Consider the following 20,364-nt stretch of genomic DNA (forward strand, 5'->3'; position numbering starts at 1 on the left):
TCAACTAATCTTGTACAGCTCAACTGGTTACCCAGTGTGCATGTACGCCTATGGGAGAACAATCATTGCCTAAGTGCTACCTCTTTGAGGTCAACATCATTGTCTATAAGATGCCAATGGCGGCGTATTGCAGATTGAATGACCATATTCATGGGTGAGTGTTGAAATTAGAAAATGAACCATTTCTCATTCATAGAATCTCTCTTATGTGTAAGGAACTGATGTTGCTGATTCCTCTAAGCTCTCTCTAATGCTAATTTAACTTCTCCAGAGGGAGAACCCCTCTCAATTAACCATGTGGTTAGTTCATTCACCTTTCTCTCGAAATTCATATCATCATTATTTAAGTGTTTAACACGGATAAACTGCCCATATGGAATAGCTTTCTTGGCGTGAGGGGGTAATAGCGTTTATGGTGGAGCAGTGCATTGGTTGCTGTTTATGGTTGTTGTCTTTTTAAAACTAGTAGTGACCAAGCTGCCATCCACAATCTCCACCCTCACATCAAGAAACTCAAGAGCTTGACCGCCAAACACAGATGTAAACTTCATATTCATTTTGAGATCCTTGTTTAAATATTCCACAAACTGTGTAAACTGCAATGGGGACCCAGACCAAATGATAAATATATTGTCAATATAACAAATAAATGTGACGGGCGGCAAATGGATTTTCTGCTGAAAAAAACATACCTTTTTTCAAACGCTGCCAGAAATAAATTTGCAAAAGAGCATGCCACTGGGGTCCCCATTGCAGTTCCAGAGTCCTGGCAAAACCATTTTTCCAGGAACTTAAAGAAATTATGGGACAGGATGATCTGTGTGGCCCCCCTACAAAGTCAACTACCTCTTTAGGTTTTCCAATATCGTGGAGAAAGTCCCTCAACACCCGGACCCCCTCATCTTGGGGGATCCGGGTGTGGAGACTCTCCACGTCTACGGAGGTGAGGGGGTAACGTTCTTTTCAAGAGATATTACACAGGGCTCTCAGAAACTCACTTGTGTCCCTAAGGTATGATGGAAGATGGTAGGATGGATAAGCCAGTCCACATATTTAGAAAGGCTTTCAGTCACTGAGCCAATCACTGAGACGATAGGTCTGAATGGGGGATGGCTCAGCGACTTATGTACGTTAGGGAGATGATACCAATATGTTTTCCGTGGAAACTTGGCTAGAAGCTTATCCACTGTTTTTATGGAGATGATTCCCTGTTCCACATATTTACGTAAAATAGGCTGTAGGTGCTCTAAATTCCTAGGGGTGGGGTCCGCAGATAATGTGGTGTACACTCTAACATCGTGGAGCTGATGATGGGCCTCTTCAATGTATTGCTCCCGTGTCATCACCACGATGTTGCCCCCCTTATCGGCTTTACGGAACACAATATCTTCCTGAGATTTTAACCATATATAAATGGGTCTTCTGTTCTCTATGTGTAAGATTACAAGTGGTTTCTGGATAGATTAATTACATAATCTCACTGGTAACCAAGTTAGTAAATATTTCCAGTGACCCTTCCGGAGAGAGAGGGGGACAAATTGTCGACAGATTGCCCCCTACAATAGGTTTAACTTCCAATATGATCAAAACGATCATCAGTTAGGCCACACAAAATATTTACACCTTCTCTTACCTCCTGGGTAAGGTTTGTAACAACACTAAAATCCAGCTGGTATTTCACCAGATTTCACCACTGGAATATACGTCTCTTTTTTAGAGAAATGTTTATGCAAGTTCAATTGCTGAATAGATCCCCATTGCAGTTTACACAGTTCGTGGAATATTTAAACAAGGCCCTGAAAATCAATATGAAGTTTACATCAGTGTTTGGCGGTCAAGCTCTTGAGTTTCTTGACATGAGGGTGGAGATTGTGGATGGCAGCTTGGTCACTACTAGTTTTAGAAAGAAAACAGCAACCAATGCACTGCTCCAAGAAAGCTATTCCATATGGGCAGTTTATCCGTCTTAGAAGGTTAAATAATGATGATATGAATTTCGAGAGACAGGCGAAAGAATTAACCACCCGGTTAATTGAAAGGGTTTCTCCCCCTGGAGAATTTAAATTAGCGTTAGAGAGAGCTAAGAGGAATCAACAACATCAGCTCCTTACACATAAGAGAGATTCTATGAATGAGAAACGGTTCATTTTCTCATTTCAACACTCACCCATGAATACGGTCATTCAATCTGCAATACGCCGCCATTGGCATCTTATAGAGAATGATATTGACATCAAAGAGGTGGCACTCAGGCAACCGTTGTTCTCCTATAGGCGAACATGCACACTTGGTAACCAGTTGAGCTGTACAAGATTAGTTGAGGACAATGAGAATTGGTTAAAGAAAATGTGTAAATTGAATGGTGAACTCAAGTATTGTAAGATAGGTGGAGTAGATGGGAGGATATCCCATTTTATTACCTGCAAAATGAATTTCGTAGTTTATGTGATCCTATGCCCATGTGGGTCTTTCAATATAGGGAAGACGATCCGCTGTTTATATGTCAGGATACAGGAACATATATGCTCAATCAGAACAGGTCAGTGATGCCCTCATCTGATGTGTTGTCATTCTCAGGATTGGAGGTTGTAAATGTACCAAAAAATTACATAAATCGCCACAAGATGCTACTTAAAAAGGAATCAGCCTGGATCCTGAGACCCAACGCCCTGGGAGCATCTGGACTTAACGATAAGAATGACATGAGTGTCTTCTTGTGATTCTCATTGTAATATGTGCTCTTCTGCTCTATTAATCTATTGTCTTTAATACACATAATTGTTATTACATGTCTAGTAGTGGCACTGATGTGCGCACGAGCGGGCATTTGTTTACTGGTTGCCGTGGTGCGGGCTCCCGCTAACGTATTTCAGCAGCGCTGACACCACATCACAGCCAGTGAGCCGGAAGAAGCGTGTAACACAAAACGTTGCTCTGTCAGACTGTACCTGATTGTCACTTCACCCGTCCCTGCCAATAAAGAAGCCGTGGATCACAGTGAGTTGTCGTCTGCTTCACTTCTATTGCTTACATATATTAATTTCCCTAGGTTTGTAACTAGGGGGCATCTTTTATGTCTAAAGGAAAGAGGGTTTCACCATCATCACACATGAATATTGCAAAAAGCAGTGAGACTATGGACCTATTCCTCATGATGTTGTGAGGACTCATTAACAAGTCTGAGGGGAGTTTAGATGTTTTTTTCTTGAAAAATATAACATTGAAAGTTACAGATACTAGATTTCTGAAGATCATGCCATATGGGAAGGAATTTTTCACCCTGCTGTGGGAAAATCAACATCTGCCTCATAAGGTTTTTTTTTTCAATCTTCTACATCAACACAGTAGGTTTATAGGTTAAACTTAATAGACTCATGTAATAACCTCCATATCTGTACTCAACTATGTAATAAAGTCTACATCTACATCTATGTAATACCCTTTACCCTCTACCCTCATGTAATACCCTCTACATATCTCTAATGGCTCATCTCACATGACTGTCTGTTTACCCTAAGAATAAGATGTTGACAAGAGATAAACAAAAAAAAAAATATGGAGAAATAAAGATTCAGAGCTCTGGTTCATCTTTGTCTGACATTTTGGCCAAAATGTAATGAAAAAAATAAATAATATATATATATATATATATATATATATATATATATATATATATATATATATGTCACTAGTGAAATTTCAATTGTTAATAGTACACCATCATTTTAAATTGACACTTACGGTCACCAGAAGTGGGTCTTCTTTTCAATTCTTCAAGTAACAGGATGACTGTATTCCACTCTTGATTGAGATCTTCTACCTTTTTCTGTTGAAAATACATGTGAAGTTTGTTAGGTAAAAGAAACAAACCTTTAAATTGAATAACATTTAACAGATACAATTTCATGGTCGTATGAAACTAAATAGTTCTTAAGATAAACACAGCAGACTTTGCATGTATATGTATTTACTTGCCATTTAAATGTAACAATTTATATTCAGGATTCCTGGATCATGTCATGTATTTAACATCGTAAGTCACTAGAGTGGATCAAGACCTCCAACATAATGGAATGTTGATTAAAACAACTAGTTAGGATGTGTTTACAAATTATCCAAAATGTATAAAATCTGAAACTTTGTGGTCCTAATGCAATATACTGGGCCACAATGTGTCATTTATGACACTGAGGTTTTCCTAAAGTGGACATGTCAGCAGTTTTGAGCTATTAAAACTGCAGACTAGCCCTTAAAAAGTTGAGAGAGGGTAATCCACACATACCTATAGTCTCGGTCATGCAGCTTGCATGACTGAAATGAACACTGTACTAGGTACCGACAGCTATTAGCGCAAGGGGGTGGGATCTTCATCTTGACTTCCCAGAGAACTGTTACGCCGAGCGCTCCGGGTCCCCGCTCCTCCCCGGAGCGCTCGCAGCGTTCTCTCATTCGCAGCGCCCCGGTCAGACCTGCTGACCGGGTGCGCTGCGATATTACTCCCAGCCGGGATGCGATTCGCGATGCGGGACGCGCCCGCTCGCGATGCGCATCTCGGCTCCCGTACCTGACCCGTTCCCCGTCTGTGTTGTCCCAGCGCGCGCGGCCCCGCTCCTTAGGGCGCGCGCGCGCCGGGTCTCTGCCATTTAAAGGGCCGCTGCGCCACTGATTGGCGCAGCAGGCCTAATCAGTATTCTCACCTGTGCACTCCCTACTTATACCTCACTTCCCCTGCACTCCCTCGCCGGATCTTGTTGCCATTGTGCCAGTGAAAGCGTTCCCTTGTGTGTTCCTAGCCTGTGTTCCAGACCTCCTGCCGTTGCCCCTGACTACGATCCTTGCTGCCTGCCCTGACCTTCTGCTACGTCCGACCTTGCTCTTGTCTACTCCCTTGTACCGCGCCTATCTTCAGCAGTCAGAGAGGTTGTGCCGTTGCTGGTGGATACGACCTGGTTGCTACCGCCGCTGCAAGACCATCCCGCTTTGCGGCGGGCTCTGGTGAATACCAGTAGCAACTTAGAACCGGTCCACCAGCACGGTCCACGCCAATCCCTCTCTGGCACAGAGGATCCACCTCCAGCCAGCCGAATCGTGACAAGAACTCTGAATTGAAACTTCCCCAGCCCCTCCTTTCACCTAACACTGGTGAGGGGGGGTTGAATTGTGCCTTTCAGCAGTTTTAATAACTTCTGACAGATCTGCTGTAAATGTACAAACGCACCTCTGGCAACCCAAATCTGTACCCCTACCCTAAAAAAACTTGTAAACTGTACAATAAAATCTCTATCATAAGACAGCACGATCTTTCTGTATCTGTATAGAGAACTCCTATTATGTTCAAGATGGTAAAACACAAGTTCATGCAAATAAGATTATAAAGTGAGAATGTGGGAACGCATGTACAGTCTTCTGTAGTGAGGAAGCAAATTGCAAGACAAAAGGGTTCCTCCTGATCAAAGGAAAATTAACACTGGCATATATTTATTTCTTCCTTTTTTCCACAGCAACTGCACATGTCCAATGGTGTGTAAAATGTAATGTATTCACTGTCTGAAGATCACTCTTTAGTGCTTGTCTGCAGTGATTATATCCCAGCTCTGCTTAGACTAGGTAGAACTGTTGTTAAGGCAGTGTGACTGGCAAAACGACATCCCATACTACACATCTCTTCATTTGTCTTAAGTACTTGTACTATACTATGAGACATCAGCTATCATTGCAACCATTAAGTACTACAAGTTGATTTATTACCTTAATTTACATTAAGTTTCTTTCTCACATACCATACACAGCCAACTGAAGTCTACATCTGGATGTTCTGCATCATGCTAATTTTGCTTAACGTATATTAAGATATATTTATTAAGTATACAGACAAAATGGCTCTTAATATATAACATTGTTTTTTTTATTTACAGGTCTGTAAATATCACCCTTTTTTGAAGGGACAGGGTATATGCTGAACACAAAAAACAAATAGGAAATATCATCACTTATTGCTTAAAAACTTGACTGATTTAGCAATAAATATGGTTGCATGACCAAAAGCCATTAGTACAGTAATTAGTTAGTATCTAAAGTGAATCCGAAATATGTACAATGACGTGAAAAAGCATGCAGCAATAAAATATTTACACTAAAGTTAAAAGGAAAAGATAGTCATATTCTGCCCAATTTTTTCAAATACCAAACACCAAGGAAACAGACATTGTTCTGTTTAAGCAACTAGTACACAGGAAATGTAAAACCATTGAGGTGAATCGCTATTAAAAACGGCTATTTCCGGGCTACAGAGAAACTCAAAAGGGGTGTAGAACAATTTGCCTTGTCGTGTCACGCGTAGGGAGTGTGCTGTGTTAGGGAAATAATACTGGTATTCAGTATGACATGCAGATTACAGTCATTGCTATTAGAGTCACTGCCGCACAGCGGCACAATGACAGAGCCTGGCAATTGGAATGAGCAAACTTTAAATGCTTTTTTGAGGACCCATTGGAGGGCAAGTCTGGTGCCAGCAGCCATGGTAATTCCAGCTCCAATAGTGTAGAATTCCTGCAGTGTATAAGTTGCTGCAGTGAGAAAGCTCATACTTGTATCTTAAAATTGAGCTGGTGGTCCGCCACGAGGCCAGCTACCACCTGTCCCAGCTCCTGCCTCTTAGCGCACCCCCATGCTCATGACTGAGTGTCCACTTGAAAAGGGAGGGACTGCAGCACCAGCAACTTGGACAGGAACACATTCAGCTTTTGCGCCGTTGGATGAGTGGGTGCATACTGCTGTCTCTTGGACATGGCTTCGCTAATGGATTGCTGACTCGAAGTAGGAGTAGCAAGAGCATCTGGACCGACAGAAGATGGGTATGACATACAGCTCCCTTTGGCTGAGGTGGTGGAGCCTTGGCTGGCTGAAACAGGGAGCGGCGTGCCACTGGGTGATGCAGCAGGCTGGACGACCGCATCGGAGTCATGGTTCTCCCAGGCCACTTTATGGTGTAGCTGCATATGTTGACGCAGGGTGGTGGTGCCAACATTGGGACCCTGGCCAGGCTTCACCTTCTGCCGACACATCTTGCATATGGACAGGATAACGTCCTCCGGATGCTTGATGAAAAACTGCCACACCGCCGAGTAGCTGATTTTCCCATCAACAGTCTGCATATACTGACTGCTACTGCCACTGACTCCAGGAACCCCTGTTCCCCTACCTCCCGGGCCGTGGTCTACGTCGGGCATGTTTTGCTCCAGACTCCCTACTGCTGCCACCATGCTGACTCCAAACCATGCTACCACCTTGCTGGCTCAGCTGCTGCCTCACGGGCAACCTGCAACCCTCTTCTCCTGATGATGAAACCCCTACTGCACCCGGCTCCCAAGTGTGATCAGCTTCATCATCATCGAGTTGTGTCTGCGCGTCACTGATGTCCTCTTCCCGTACCTTAACGATATTTGATTCAGGAGCCTGAACGCTTGCAACACCACCTCCCACGCCACTCTCCTCATCACTACTTGCCCGCCTAGCGGAGGAAGCAGCGGATGTCTTCTCCAATTCTTGACTGGGCAGTAGCTGCTGACCTTCCTCTAGTAGATCGTCCTCACTAAATAGTGGAGCTGAACCACAGCATACGATACTTCTGTGGGGGAGGGAACAGCATAGGTCAGAGGCAATTGGAGGACAGGGACTGCTCCCGCGCCATGCCAACTGAAGGTTGTGTCTAAGGAACCCACCAACTGTTGACTGGGGGTGTCAGATGTCACTTGGGATGAAGTGGATGACCGAGTTAACCAATCAATGATGGCAGATGGGTTGCTGGTTGAGACACGACCGCTAGCTGATACCGGAAGCTCCGGCTTCTTGCTGCGACTACTGCTGCCACGCGCCCCTAGTCTGCTGCAACCTCTGCCACTCCTCTGTGCACATCCTGGCACTTCTCTGCCTGACATACTTATACACCAGCTTAGTGTATATGTTACACTTATGAGAGGAGGACAATACGCTCCACTACACTTACAACTGTATTGGGCTACAAAAACAAGTGTGTAGCTTTGAATGGCCTTTCACAGTAACAGACCCAAAGTAGTTTAACATGGAAAAAAAATGAACACCACATAGGTGTACATACTGTTTACACTTATGAGGGGAGGACAATACACTCCACTACACCTAAAGCTGTATTAGGCTACAAAAACAAGTGGGTAGCTTTAGCTGGCCTCTCACAGTAACTGGGCAAATTTAGTTTATCAGGAAAAACAAACGTACACAATGTAGGTGTACGTACAATTTACACTTATGAGAGGAGGACAATACACTCCACTACGTCTAAAATTGTATTAGGCTACGAAAACAAGTGCATAGCTTTGGCTGGCCTTTCACAGTAACTGGCCAAAATTAGTTTGACAGGAAAAAAAAAGTACACCATGTAGGTGTACGTAGAGTTTACACATATGACAATACATTCCACTACGCAACCTGTATTAGGCACTAAAAGCCGGTGACTATGGGTTTTAGTGCTCACCCTAACTGGCCCCTATTAGCTTTAGAGTTGTAGTACACACCAGTGCTGCAGTACAGAGTCGCTGTGTAGTACAGCCCAGCACATTTAGGTGCACTACTGTGGTAGATGTAGACAGTAACATATGACTAACGCTCAAAATGGTGTTAAAATTTAGACATTCTCAAGTGGCACGGGACCTGACACTAAACCTACCTGTGCCGTATGGGCAATACCAGGGGCCAGTGGGCAATTACAGCAGCATTAGGTCCGACTCACCGCCTGCTCCCAGTTCATTCCAGTGTGGCTAAGCACACATAAAGTGGGAGAAGGGAGGAAGGCTATGAGCCCCACCCAAGTAGGCTAATATGTTGCCGGCCTCACAGGTTCACCAAAATGCTGCCTATAATAGTGATTAAGGCACATTAGATTTGGAGTTTATACACCTCAAAGTACAAGATTTGAACAACAAGAAAATGGCAGGAAATGCTCAACCCCAAAAGCAGTTGTGCATTTATGCTGGGGGAGCAGATGATGCGCTTCTGTTCCATTGCTAAGGGCAATTCCCAGCATAAAATGCATTGCCAATACAGCACTGGTATGTTTAGTGTTAGATCCCGTGCCACTTGAGAAACCTTGGCATTGGTGTGCGCGCTCAGGTATGTCCTTCATATAAGGATATACTGGCTAATGTCTCAATTTTAACATCAGTTTGAGGGTTAGCCATATGCCACTGTTCACATCTACCACAGTAGTGCACCTAAATTTATGTATTATTCTATATGTTACATATCCAGACTTTTCATCTGGTGTAGGATGCCATTGTGGCACTTGTGGTCTGATGCAGGTATCCCCCATTGTATGCATTTTATGCTGGGGATTGCTCTTAGCATCGGACCACGAGCGCAGGATCTGCTCCCCCAGCCAAAAATGCACAACTGCATATGGGGTTGAGCATTTCCGGCCATTTGAAACCATGTTTTTTGCTTGTTGTTCAAACCTAGTACAGCCCAGTACAGTATTACTAGGCACTAAGAGCAGGTGACTTTGGCTTTTAGTGCTCACCCTAACTGGCCCCTATTAGCTTCAGAGTTGTTGTACACCCCACTGCAGCAGTACAGAGGTCGCTGTGTAGGACACCCAAAAGTGGTGAATCGCTGCTTTAATCTCTCTCTATAATAAAATGCTTAAATGACTTGCTGCAGCAATGGCTGCCGATTATATAGGGCTGTGACATCACAGGCCTGGCTAGTTGCTGATAGGCTGCATGCTGCATATGATTCAGGGTAATCAGGCCTTCCTGCCTTCCCGCCTTCCCAGAGTTCCTTGTCCCATGTCCTCACACGTGGAACCGCCATTTTAGATGCCCTGGAGCCCGGACTGCACTAAATGGAGTTTAATTAAGTGATTCGTTTTATCGAACCGCGGCAATATTCAGATTTGTTACGAATCACATTTTTCAGGAAATTCGCTCATCTCTATTAACTGGCTCTCTTGGATGCTCCATCACCGATCCAAACCCAAACTGAGAAAATGTAAGTTAATGGGGTCTATAAGTAACCATTTGAAACAGTTGGATACAGCCACTATGCTAGTTGTAACAAAACATGAAAAGCAATAAGTAATAATGATGTTGTATACAACGCACTATAATGTTGAAAAACAGCTACCTCTTTATTCTCCCTCCTGCCGAGGACACAGGTGACTCAAACTGTTCAACTGTAAATATTTCCAACTGTCACAGTGACACAGTTACTCGAAAAAGGTGGAAAGCTATGCTTGAAACTATTTACCAATGCATATTTTGTTTAAAAAGTCTTGCCTTGTTATTTTATCATTGACAGTCAACTGGGATTAAAACACAATCTATACCTAACTGTCAAATCTCATTGTCAGATGCCTAACATATTTCCTCCAGGCCCATGAGAACAAAAAAAGGCCACAGACATTCACAATGACTTTTAAAAACTGACGGATATAAGTTAGACGCAAATCAAAAAAGTACTTTTCAGAGAAACTAAAAGAAAAAACAAAACAAAAAACTAAAGAAATATTTATGTGTCAAACAACACAGACTTGAGATTGACTAGTTTAACTTAAAATCAACACGCCAAAATCATTCAGCCATAAAAACTCTGAATTGCTATATGCCTTGCTTTCATTTAAAAGAATGTTTTGGGGAGGTGAAGAAGCTTTCTCAAGGTCACCTGGCTGGTGGATGAGCTAGCAAAAGCACAAATTATTTATTCTCTCCCTTGTTTTCTTTTACTGACCATCATTTCTTTAGCTTCACTTGGTAGATTTTGCCATTTATTATTTCTTTACGTTTTTCAAAAGATGACCAGCATACAAATAAATTAACATTATGTTTCACAGTATAAAGATCATAGAAAAAACTTGAATTCCCATAATTGTGTCTTTGTACAGTTATATGTTTTTCTGTTCTTGTGTATAATAAAATTCCCCTTCTTCAGTTCATTAGCCGGTCAGTGGCTCAAAGAAAGTTCTTGTTTAGTTCTATGAAAACAAAAAAATAATGTATACATATATATATATATATATATATATATATATATATATATATATATTATAGGTTAAAGTAAAGAGAAAGTAGTCTAAAGTACTATCTAGGACTACATTAAATATATTTAATGGAGCAAGAGATTACATTTATTAGATGGCACAGGCCTAGATTTTTTGCAGAAAGAGACAGGAGTCTGTCTGTCTATGTCATAACTAGCTGTGCCTCTAACTTTTATTTAAAAAAAACTACAGAGAAGAAGAAAATCTGATGTAGTACTGTCAGTTCCTGGATTATTTACAAGAAAAAAGCAATGTATATGCAAACATCTTTTTGTAGGAAAAGTAATGTATTGCTAGCTCAATGAACACTGCATCACATAGAAAAAGAAGCATGTAGATGAGGGTTGACTTTCTATAACATAACATGGCCATTGGCAATGCTCATTGTAAAAAGATACAAAGGTAGCAACTTTACTTTTCTTTCATTTGAATTTAGTGTACATTAATCTGCCATAGTATTGAACCACTGATGAGTGAAGTGAATAGCATTTCTCATCTTGGGACAATGGCAAGTGTCAAGTGATGGGATATACTAGGCAGCAAGTGAACAGCCAAGTCATTGAAGTTTAAGTGTTGCATGGAGAAAAAAATGGTAAAAAGCATAAGGATCTGGGGGACTTTGGACAGAAGCCAAATTTTGATGGCAAGATTAGGAAAAAACCTCTTTAAAAACTACTGGTGAACCCATGGCAGGGTCATAAAAGGCCCAGGCTCTCTGATCCTACCTGGCAAAGATATGGCATAAGGATGACTGATGGGAAGATGGTGTTGAAGGCAGTGTGATTTTCTAATGAATCAACTCAGTCAGTAGAAAGTAGTCTGGCACCATTCCGATGCTTTCACTGCACACCTTTCTGGAAAGACAATCTAGAGTTTCTGTTCACATGGAATAATTTGAGCGCAACAGGGGTGCAAAGCACAAAAGCTCATAACCATAAGGTATGTTCTAATGCAGAAAAAAAAGCTCTGTACTCACCCTTAGTTGCTTTGATAACCTTGCTTTATTATGCTTCCAACTTAATCATGGTTTTCGGTGTGGGAGAGACAGACAGGTGGAAAGTGGGGGTGGGAGCGTTCTCAAGACGATGGACCATTTCATGCGTTTAGCATATCACCAGGTCCAAAATTCTAGTGAATGTTACTATCTGGCCCATCTGAACATTATTGCAGACCAAGTATGCCCTTCAAGGCAATGTTATTTCTTAAAGCAAGAGAATACATTCTGCTATCTCAAACTGAAAAATGTTCAGGAATGGTCTGAGGAATATGACAAAGAATTTAAGGTGTTTCATGCCCTCAAAATCCCTCAGATCTGAGTTTCCAATTGAGCATTTGCGGGATGTGCAGGATAAAATAAACCTGAATAATGGAGGCATCACCTAGTGCCAGATATCACAGGACATCTTCAGAGGTCTTGTGAAACCAAAATTTTGCATTGTCAGGGCTGTTTTGGCAGTACAAGTGGACCTATATAATTTTAGGCAGGTGTTTTCATTGTTTTGTCTAATCGATGTATATAGTCCTGACAACATGATTCAGCAGATAATTACAGCAGTCTAGTTCATGTTTTATATCTGTAATAACTACCCATCTGCACTAGTACAGAAAGCAAAGAAGAAAGATAAAGTACTCTTGCCAAGGAATAAGAATGTAGCTCGAAGTCATGTACAAAGTACTGTGATGGTACATTTGCAAAGCTGACAAGGTAATAATAATGTTTTCATATTTTATTCAAGTATTATAAAAACTGCAATTTTAAACTAAACAAAATTAGAAGCAGAGTGGTGATATTGAGATGATGTCCCTTACTGAAATCCTGAATTATCTCAAGGTAACATAACATAATAACAAGGCTTTTGCTTCAGCAATTCTCCATTACAGTTGCCTAGCAACCATGAACCTTTAATGTTTACCACTAATTTTTAAAGTTAATTCTAGCTTGGATGAAGTTAAAGACAGCTGTTCATAAAAGAGGACTACCTTATAGGTTTTTTAGCCCTAACTGATTGGGTATACCATTGGTCACATGAAACAAAGAAATAGCATGTGCAGATTAAGTAATGAATAAATGGCTTATGATTGTGGTTAGAGGTGAGCAAACCAAACCCCTAGAAACCGAGTTCTGTCAGAAGTTTGCTAAAAATTTGGTTCAGCTAGAACTTGAACTTTGGGCAGTTTAATTCGGCAGACGCTGGTAAAATAACATCAGCCACATGGCAAAAGAGGAAGGATCACATGACTTCAGGAAATCCCATAATGCCTTTCAAACTGCTCTACCAGCCAATCAGGAGGCAGCATATGGGGTGATGTCAAAGCCACTATAAAAGTCTATGTAAATTTTAGAGATAGCAAGGTGAAGATCTCTGTAAGGGACAGTAAACAGTGAACAACACAGATAGAACTAGGGTCACACATATATAATTACTGTAGTAAAGCAGCACTGCAGAGAGTGTTCTGTATCTGTTCTCTCAAAATGTTATTATTTTGTGAATTGCAAATTTTAAAATAGCTGTGCATAGAGGGTTCATGTCACTTTTGTTCAAGTAAGTTACTGGGTACATCTGTTTACCCACAGCCATACAGTTTATCTTAATTTTGAAATAAAATTTGCCTTTAAAAAGTTCAGAAGTACATAGATACACTTCTATGTGACCTAGAAGTGTTATACAGGGCTTCTAGGGCTATAACACTTCTAGGTCTCTTAGACAGTGTTACACACACATTTTTTGGTTATTGGTAAAATACAGGTTCGGACAGAACTAGTTCTGTGAGAATCAAAACTTTTTGCCAGTCTGGAGAAGTGACACAACCAAGTTCACTTGTTTCTAATTGTGATATTTAATAATTTTTTTTTTAAATATTTCTATCACTTTGTTACATATTTCCCACGGTCCTTGACTTCTAGTATGACAGAGTCTTCTAACCTTCTACTAAATTAGATTATTAGTAGTACAGTATATCTCTGTATCATTGTACAAAAAATAATGTTGATGTTTTGAAATGAAATATAAGAAAATGAAAAAGAAGTCACTATTTTAAGCATCTAATATTTTTACGGACAAGAACAGCACAAACAGCAGTGTAATTATTAAAGTTAAAGTTGCAGGAACCTCAGTGGCAACATATTGGGTCCCATTATGTTAGTGGCTTGGCTGTGAACAGAAGCCATTATGAAGAAAACCTTATGAGAAGACCCAATACACATAGATACAAAGATATACAGTTTATTACACATGTAAATATTCTACTGTACTTATACATATTATAGAGTGAGATGTTCCATAGATTGATAGGAATATCCAAATGGAGTTTTATATTAATGAAATAACTGACAACCCATTATTTTAAAGTGGCGATTGATTATTAGTGACAACAACATTTTTTATTGAAAAAGTAGTTTAGAAATTACTCCAAGCAAAAAGTTACAAAGGCAAAGTATTCCTTAAAGGAATACTCCAGTGGAAAAAAAAATACTATTTTCATATCAACTGGTGCCAGAAAGTTAAACAGATTTGTAAGTTAATTCTATTAAAAAAAATATCAATCCTTCTGGTACTTATCAGCTGCTGTATGCTCCAAAGGAAGTTTTTTTTCTGTCTGACCACAGTGCTCTCTGCTGACACCTCTGTCCATGTGAGGAACTGTCCAGAGCAGGAGAGGTTTGCTATGGGGACTTGCTCCTACTTTGCACAGTTCCTGAAATGGACAGAAGTGTTATCAGAGAGCACTGTGGTCAGACAGAAAAAACTCAACTTCCTCTGTAGTATACAGCAGCTGATAAGTACTTGAAGGATTAAGATTTTTTTAATAGAAGTAATTTCAAATCTGTTTAACTTTCTGGAGCGAGTTGATAAGAAAAAATTGTTTCCCAAATTATTTTCAATTATTGTTCACATATGAAACAAAAAATGGATGTTAAAAAGCTTTTAAATTTACCTTTAAAGGGTAGGACATGGACTTCTCTGCTTGAAGTTGATATCCCTTAGACAATATACCTTCCACATGTGGCCTTTTAGCTTCTAGAGCATCCTCTGTTTCCTAAAAAAATAAAAAATAAAAAAAAGATAAATAAATATTGAAAATTTACTGGTAGAATGGAATTACATTTGTAGAAATTATTATGATATGATTCTAACAGAATTATTAACTGCAAGTAGGTGTGGCATAAATACCTGAAGTGATATGCTATAGTTTTCAATTTCTGCATAGCAGATGTAACATCCACACTGTACGGTTTCCAAGGTGAACATTTCTATTCAAGGAATTAGTTTTTCTACTTTTTAAACAGATTAAGCACAATATACTTAAAGGGGTTATCCAGGAAAACTTTTTTTTATGTATCAACTGGCTCCAGAAAGTTAACCTTAACAACCTTAACTTCCGAAGCTCATAAGTACTGAAAGGATTAAGATTTTTTAATAGAAGTAATTTACAAATCTGTTTAACTTTCTGAAGCCAGTTGATATATATAAAAAAGTTTTTTTCCTGGATAACCCCTTTAACCTATCAAATAAAACATTTTCTAAATAACTAAAGAAAGAAAGAAAGAAATTTAAAAGGGAGTGACGCTACACAATCTAAGCAATACACAGAAGCCTCCTGCAAAGTAAAGCCATGAAGTAATGATAGCCTTTTTTAACCCTTTCCCGTGGCATGCCTTTGGTGTGTTAATGCTCAATTATTATTATTTTTTTCATTGTCACATTTAAAGCACAGTCTTTTTTAAGTTTTCCCTTAAGCAATGCCAAATGAGGGCTTGTTTTTTTGCGGGATGAGTTGTACTTTTTAATGCCATCATCATGTATGTCCTTTTCCATTGTGGAGCCTCCTTGGATTGCCCTTGCCATTTGTTCCTTGTCAAAGTCATTCTGGTCTTTACACTTGCCATGTTCCCCTCAAATACATTTCTAGAACTGACTCCTCTTTGTTGTCTGACATATCCTACCTATTGACAGGTGCCACTGTTTTGAAATAATCAAGAGCCTTGGATGGGGAAGTGACCACAAACCCAATGGTCCCTCTTGCTGAGCTCCAAAGATCCTGTGTGCAGATGAGGGAGAAATTCCAGAAGGTCAACTATCACTGCAGTAGTCTATCAATCCGGCTTTAAGGCTAGGAAGAAGCATCTCCATAAAAGCCCTCATGGAGTTTGCAAAAAAAATTTTACAAAAAAGCACCTGAAGAGATACAATATTCTCTGGTCTGATAAAACCAAGATTGGAGTTTTTTTTTCTCAAATCTAAGCAGGAACTGCTCATCGCCTGCTCAGTACCATCTCTACAATAAAGCAATGTGGTGGCAACTTCAAGCTGGGGGGGTGTTTTTCAGAAACTGGGACAAGGAGACTAATCAAGGTTGAGGGAAAGCTGAATGTAGCAAAGTACAGAGGTTATTAATGGTCCATCAAGTTACAATATTGATTTATTCCAGGATGACCATTTTATGTTTAAACCATTGTATGTTAAGACTATGGGGGAGATTTATCAACACCAAAGCTGACCAGTTGCCCATAGAAACCAATCAGATCACTTCTTTCATTTTTCAGAGGCCTTTTCAGAAATGAAAGAAGCGATCTGATTGGTTGCTATGGGAAAATGGTCAGCTTTTTCTCTGCACAGCTTTTGAAAAATCTCCCCCTAAAACTTTATGGGAAGCTGGTAATTGGTTCTGAAGCCCCAAAATGTCATCCAAAAATAGAAAAATGTGATAATTCAAGAAAAATAAGTAGATAACTAATACAGATAAAGTAAGTTCTTACATATAAAAGTAAGAAAGAGCTGCTGGAAGCTGTAAATCACTGTCTATGTAGAGGATATGAGTTTCTTCAGGGTCATACACCTCCCTGTACTGTACACTGCAGTTATACAGATGTTTTACCAGTGAAATGCCTACTCTGATTGGTCAGTTCTTCTAGACATTGACATGTTTCACAGAAAGGACCATTGAATGTTCAAAATATTGTAACCTGAGGCAATCATAAGATTGTAAGTTAAGGGACCACTATACACTCTTGTGTTCTTGAAATGTCACTCTTCTGACATAACCTTATTGCATACTTTCTGCGATTAAAGCTGTCGAAAAGCTGAAGTTAGAACAAATCAAGTCACAGAAGATTTATCACCAGCAATTTGAACATCTTAATTTGTCAGAGAGAAACATTTTAAATACATAAAACATTAACAAACTTTAATAATAGATTCTTGAAAAGGCCATTTGCCAGTGGGAAGTAGAAAGCATGACATATTTTGCCTGTCTAGTAGCAATTTCTCCAAAGGTCCAAAGAAAATGTGACAGTGCATTAGTATTTAGGCATGAAACTTGTTCTCTACATCTGTTTAAATGGTCTTAATGTGTCTTTTAAACATCCACTGCCATGTTTTAAGTTATTTTAACATAACTTGTGTATTATACGGTAGAAAACCAAACAGCTTTTTAGGATGTCAAGTTTAAGGTAACTAGAGGTTAACTAAAGAAAGAATTACATTTTCTATAGATTTTTTTTATTTTACCCCCATGTCTAAAATTGTTATGTGTATGTACAGTGGGGATCAAAAGTTTGGGCACCCCAGGTAAAAATTTGTATTAATGTGCATAAAGAAGCCAAGGAAAGATGGAAAAATCTCCAAAAGGCATCACATTACAGATTAGACATTCTTATACTATGTCAACAAAAGTTAGATTTTATTTCCATCATTTACACTTTCAAAATAACAGAAAACAAAAAAATGGGGTCTGCAAAAGTTTGGGCACCCTGCAGAGTTAATATCTTGTACTGCCCCCTTTGGCAAGTATCACAGCTTGTAAACGCTTTTTGTAGCCAGCCAAGAGTCTTTCAATTCTTGTTTGAGGTATCTTTGCCCATTCTTCCTTACAAAAGTCTTCCAATTCTTTGAGATTGCTGGGCTGTCTGTCACGCACTGATCTTTTAAGGTCTATCCATAGATTTTCAATTATGTTGAGGTCAGGAGATTGTGAAGGCCATGGCAAAACCTTCAGTTTACGCCTCTTGATGTAACCCCCAGTGGATTTTGAGGTGTGTTTAGGATCATTATCCATTTGTAGAAGCCATCCTCTCTTTAACTTCAGCTTTTTCACAGATGGCATCAAGTTAGCATCCAAAATTTGCTGAAATTTTATTGAATCCATTTTTCCTTTTACTCGTGAGATGTTCCCTGTGCCACTGGCTGCAATACAACCCCAAAGCATGATTGATCCACCCCAATGCTTAACAGTTGGACAGAGTTTCTTTTCATTAAATTCTGTTCCCCTTCTTCTCCAAACGTATCTTTGCTCATTCCAGCCAAAAAGTTCAATTTTAACCTCATCGGTCCACAGAACTTGTTTCCAACATGCATCAGGCTTGTCTATATGTTCATTTGCAAAGTTCAAATGCAGATTTTTGTGGTGAGGACGAAGAAGAGTTTTTCTTCTGATGACTCTTCCATGAAGACCATATTTGTACAAGTATCTCTTTATAGTGGAATAGTGTACCACAACTCCAGTGTCTTCCAGATTTTTCTGGAGGGATTGTGCAGTCAAACGTGGGTTTTGAATTGCTTTTCTCACAATCCTGCGACCTGTTCTTTCTGATATTTTTCTTGGTCTTCCAGATCTTGCTTAAACTTCCACTGTTTCTGATGACTGCCATTTCTCAATTACATTCCGAACAGAGGATATCGACATCTGAAAACGTTTTGCTATCTTCTTATAGCCTTCTCCAACTTTGTGTGCGTCAACTGTTTTCAGTTTCAGATTTCTAGACAACTGCTTAGAAGAACCCATGGTGCTGATTGTTAGGGCAATGTCAGATGAGTCTGGGCATTTAAAACCTTTAAGATTGACATTACCTGGTCTTCCCAGATGATGATTGAGAACAATCCATAACATTGGCAGGTCTCAGCTTTGCAAAGGGGGCAGTGCATGCTATAACATCTGCAGGGTGCCCAAACTTTTGCAGACACCATTTTTTTGTTTTCTGTTATTTTGAAAGTGTAAATGATGGAAATAAAATCTAACTTTTGTTGAGATATTATAAGAATGTCTAATCTGTAATTTGATGCATTTTGGAGATTTTTCCATCTTTCCTTGGCTTCTTTATGGACATTAATACAAATTTTTACCTGTTGTCCACACTGTATACTTAGAGAGACTGAGGTTGCACTATATTGCGGAGGCTTATCTCTGTCTTACATCTATTATTTTAAGAGCTGCTTTCTGTGATATGTTTTCTTGTGGGGATGCAAGTTCAGAGTTCTGTGGGCATTCTCTATTAATATTTAGTTACTCTACCCCTTGCTTCAATGTTTCAATGTTGTAGCCTAGGTACTTGTCTTAAACCCTTTCTCTTTCTAACATTGGAATGGTTGCACCAAAAGTATTATTAGGTATATATGACATGCACTGTAGAGGTATATATATATATATATATATATATATATATATATATATATATATATAACATGTAACAGCGGGTTTGAGCACGCTTCAAACCTGGTAAGTCCTGACTGCTATCAGACCCTGGGTTAATGACCAGTGACCAGACATTAACCCTTTAGACACCACAATCAAAGTTGACTGCAGCGTCTAAAGTGAAGGTGAAATGATCCTGGCAGCTCAGTGGTAAAATTGCGATCTCCTGATCAATTGAGTTGATGGCAGGAGGGCCCTTACCTGCCTCCTTGCCGTCCAATCAGTCCTCTGCTGCTCAAGGAAGCTTCAACAGGCTGGAGCAGCAGAGCATTGATAACACTGTGCAATGCTATGCTATAGCATAGCATTGAACAGTGTATGCAATTGAAAGATTGCATGGTATAGCCCCCTATGGGGACAAGAAAAAAATAAAGTGTTCCTTTTCCCCATTTTACTCCCAAAAAAAGACAAAAAAAATTTTCATAAACATATTCGGTATCTCCGCGTGCGTTAATGTCTATCAAACTAACGAACTATCAAAATATAATGTTAATGATCCCTTACAAAGAACGGCGTAAACATAAAAAATTAAAAAAGTCAAAAAATGCAGCTTTTTTGTCACTGTTTATTTAAAAAAAAACGTATCAAAAGTGATCTAAAAGTTTTACATATGCAAATGTTGTATAAATAAAAAGTACAGATGATGGCACAAAAAAGGAGCCCTGATACCACCCAATATACAGAAAAATGAAAAAGTTATAGGTTGTCAAAATAGGTCGATTTTATACAGGTTTTGTTCATATTTTTTTAAGCGGTACAAAAATAGAAAAGTATCTAGCCATGGGTATCATTTTAATCATATTGACCCACAGAATAAAGTACACATG

At 39.6% G+C, this 20,364-nt stretch overlaps 1 protein-coding gene across 2 annotated transcripts in view; it reads right to left on the reverse strand.

Annotated features, from left to right (window-relative positions):
- Window positions 1-20,364, reverse strand: part of DMD (dystrophin) — a 2,642,350-nt gene that overhangs the window by 945,401 nt on the left and 1,676,585 nt on the right. For both annotated transcript variants that reach the window (XM_056556147.1, XM_056556148.1), the window contains exons 49-50: window positions 15,005-15,106; window positions 3,742-3,826 (exon numbers count right to left, since the gene is read on the reverse strand). In XM_056556147.1, coding sequence (XP_056412122.1) covers window positions 3,742-3,826; window positions 15,005-15,106 — 187 coding nt within the window. The remainder of the gene's footprint in view (window positions 1-3,741; window positions 3,827-15,004; window positions 15,107-20,364) is intronic.

The sequence above is a fragment of the Hyla sarda genome, chromosome 2, assembly GCF_029499605.1.
Source record: "Hyla sarda isolate aHylSar1 chromosome 2, aHylSar1.hap1, whole genome shotgun sequence".
NCBI lineage: Eukaryota > Metazoa > Chordata > Amphibia > Anura > Hylidae > Hyla > Hyla sarda.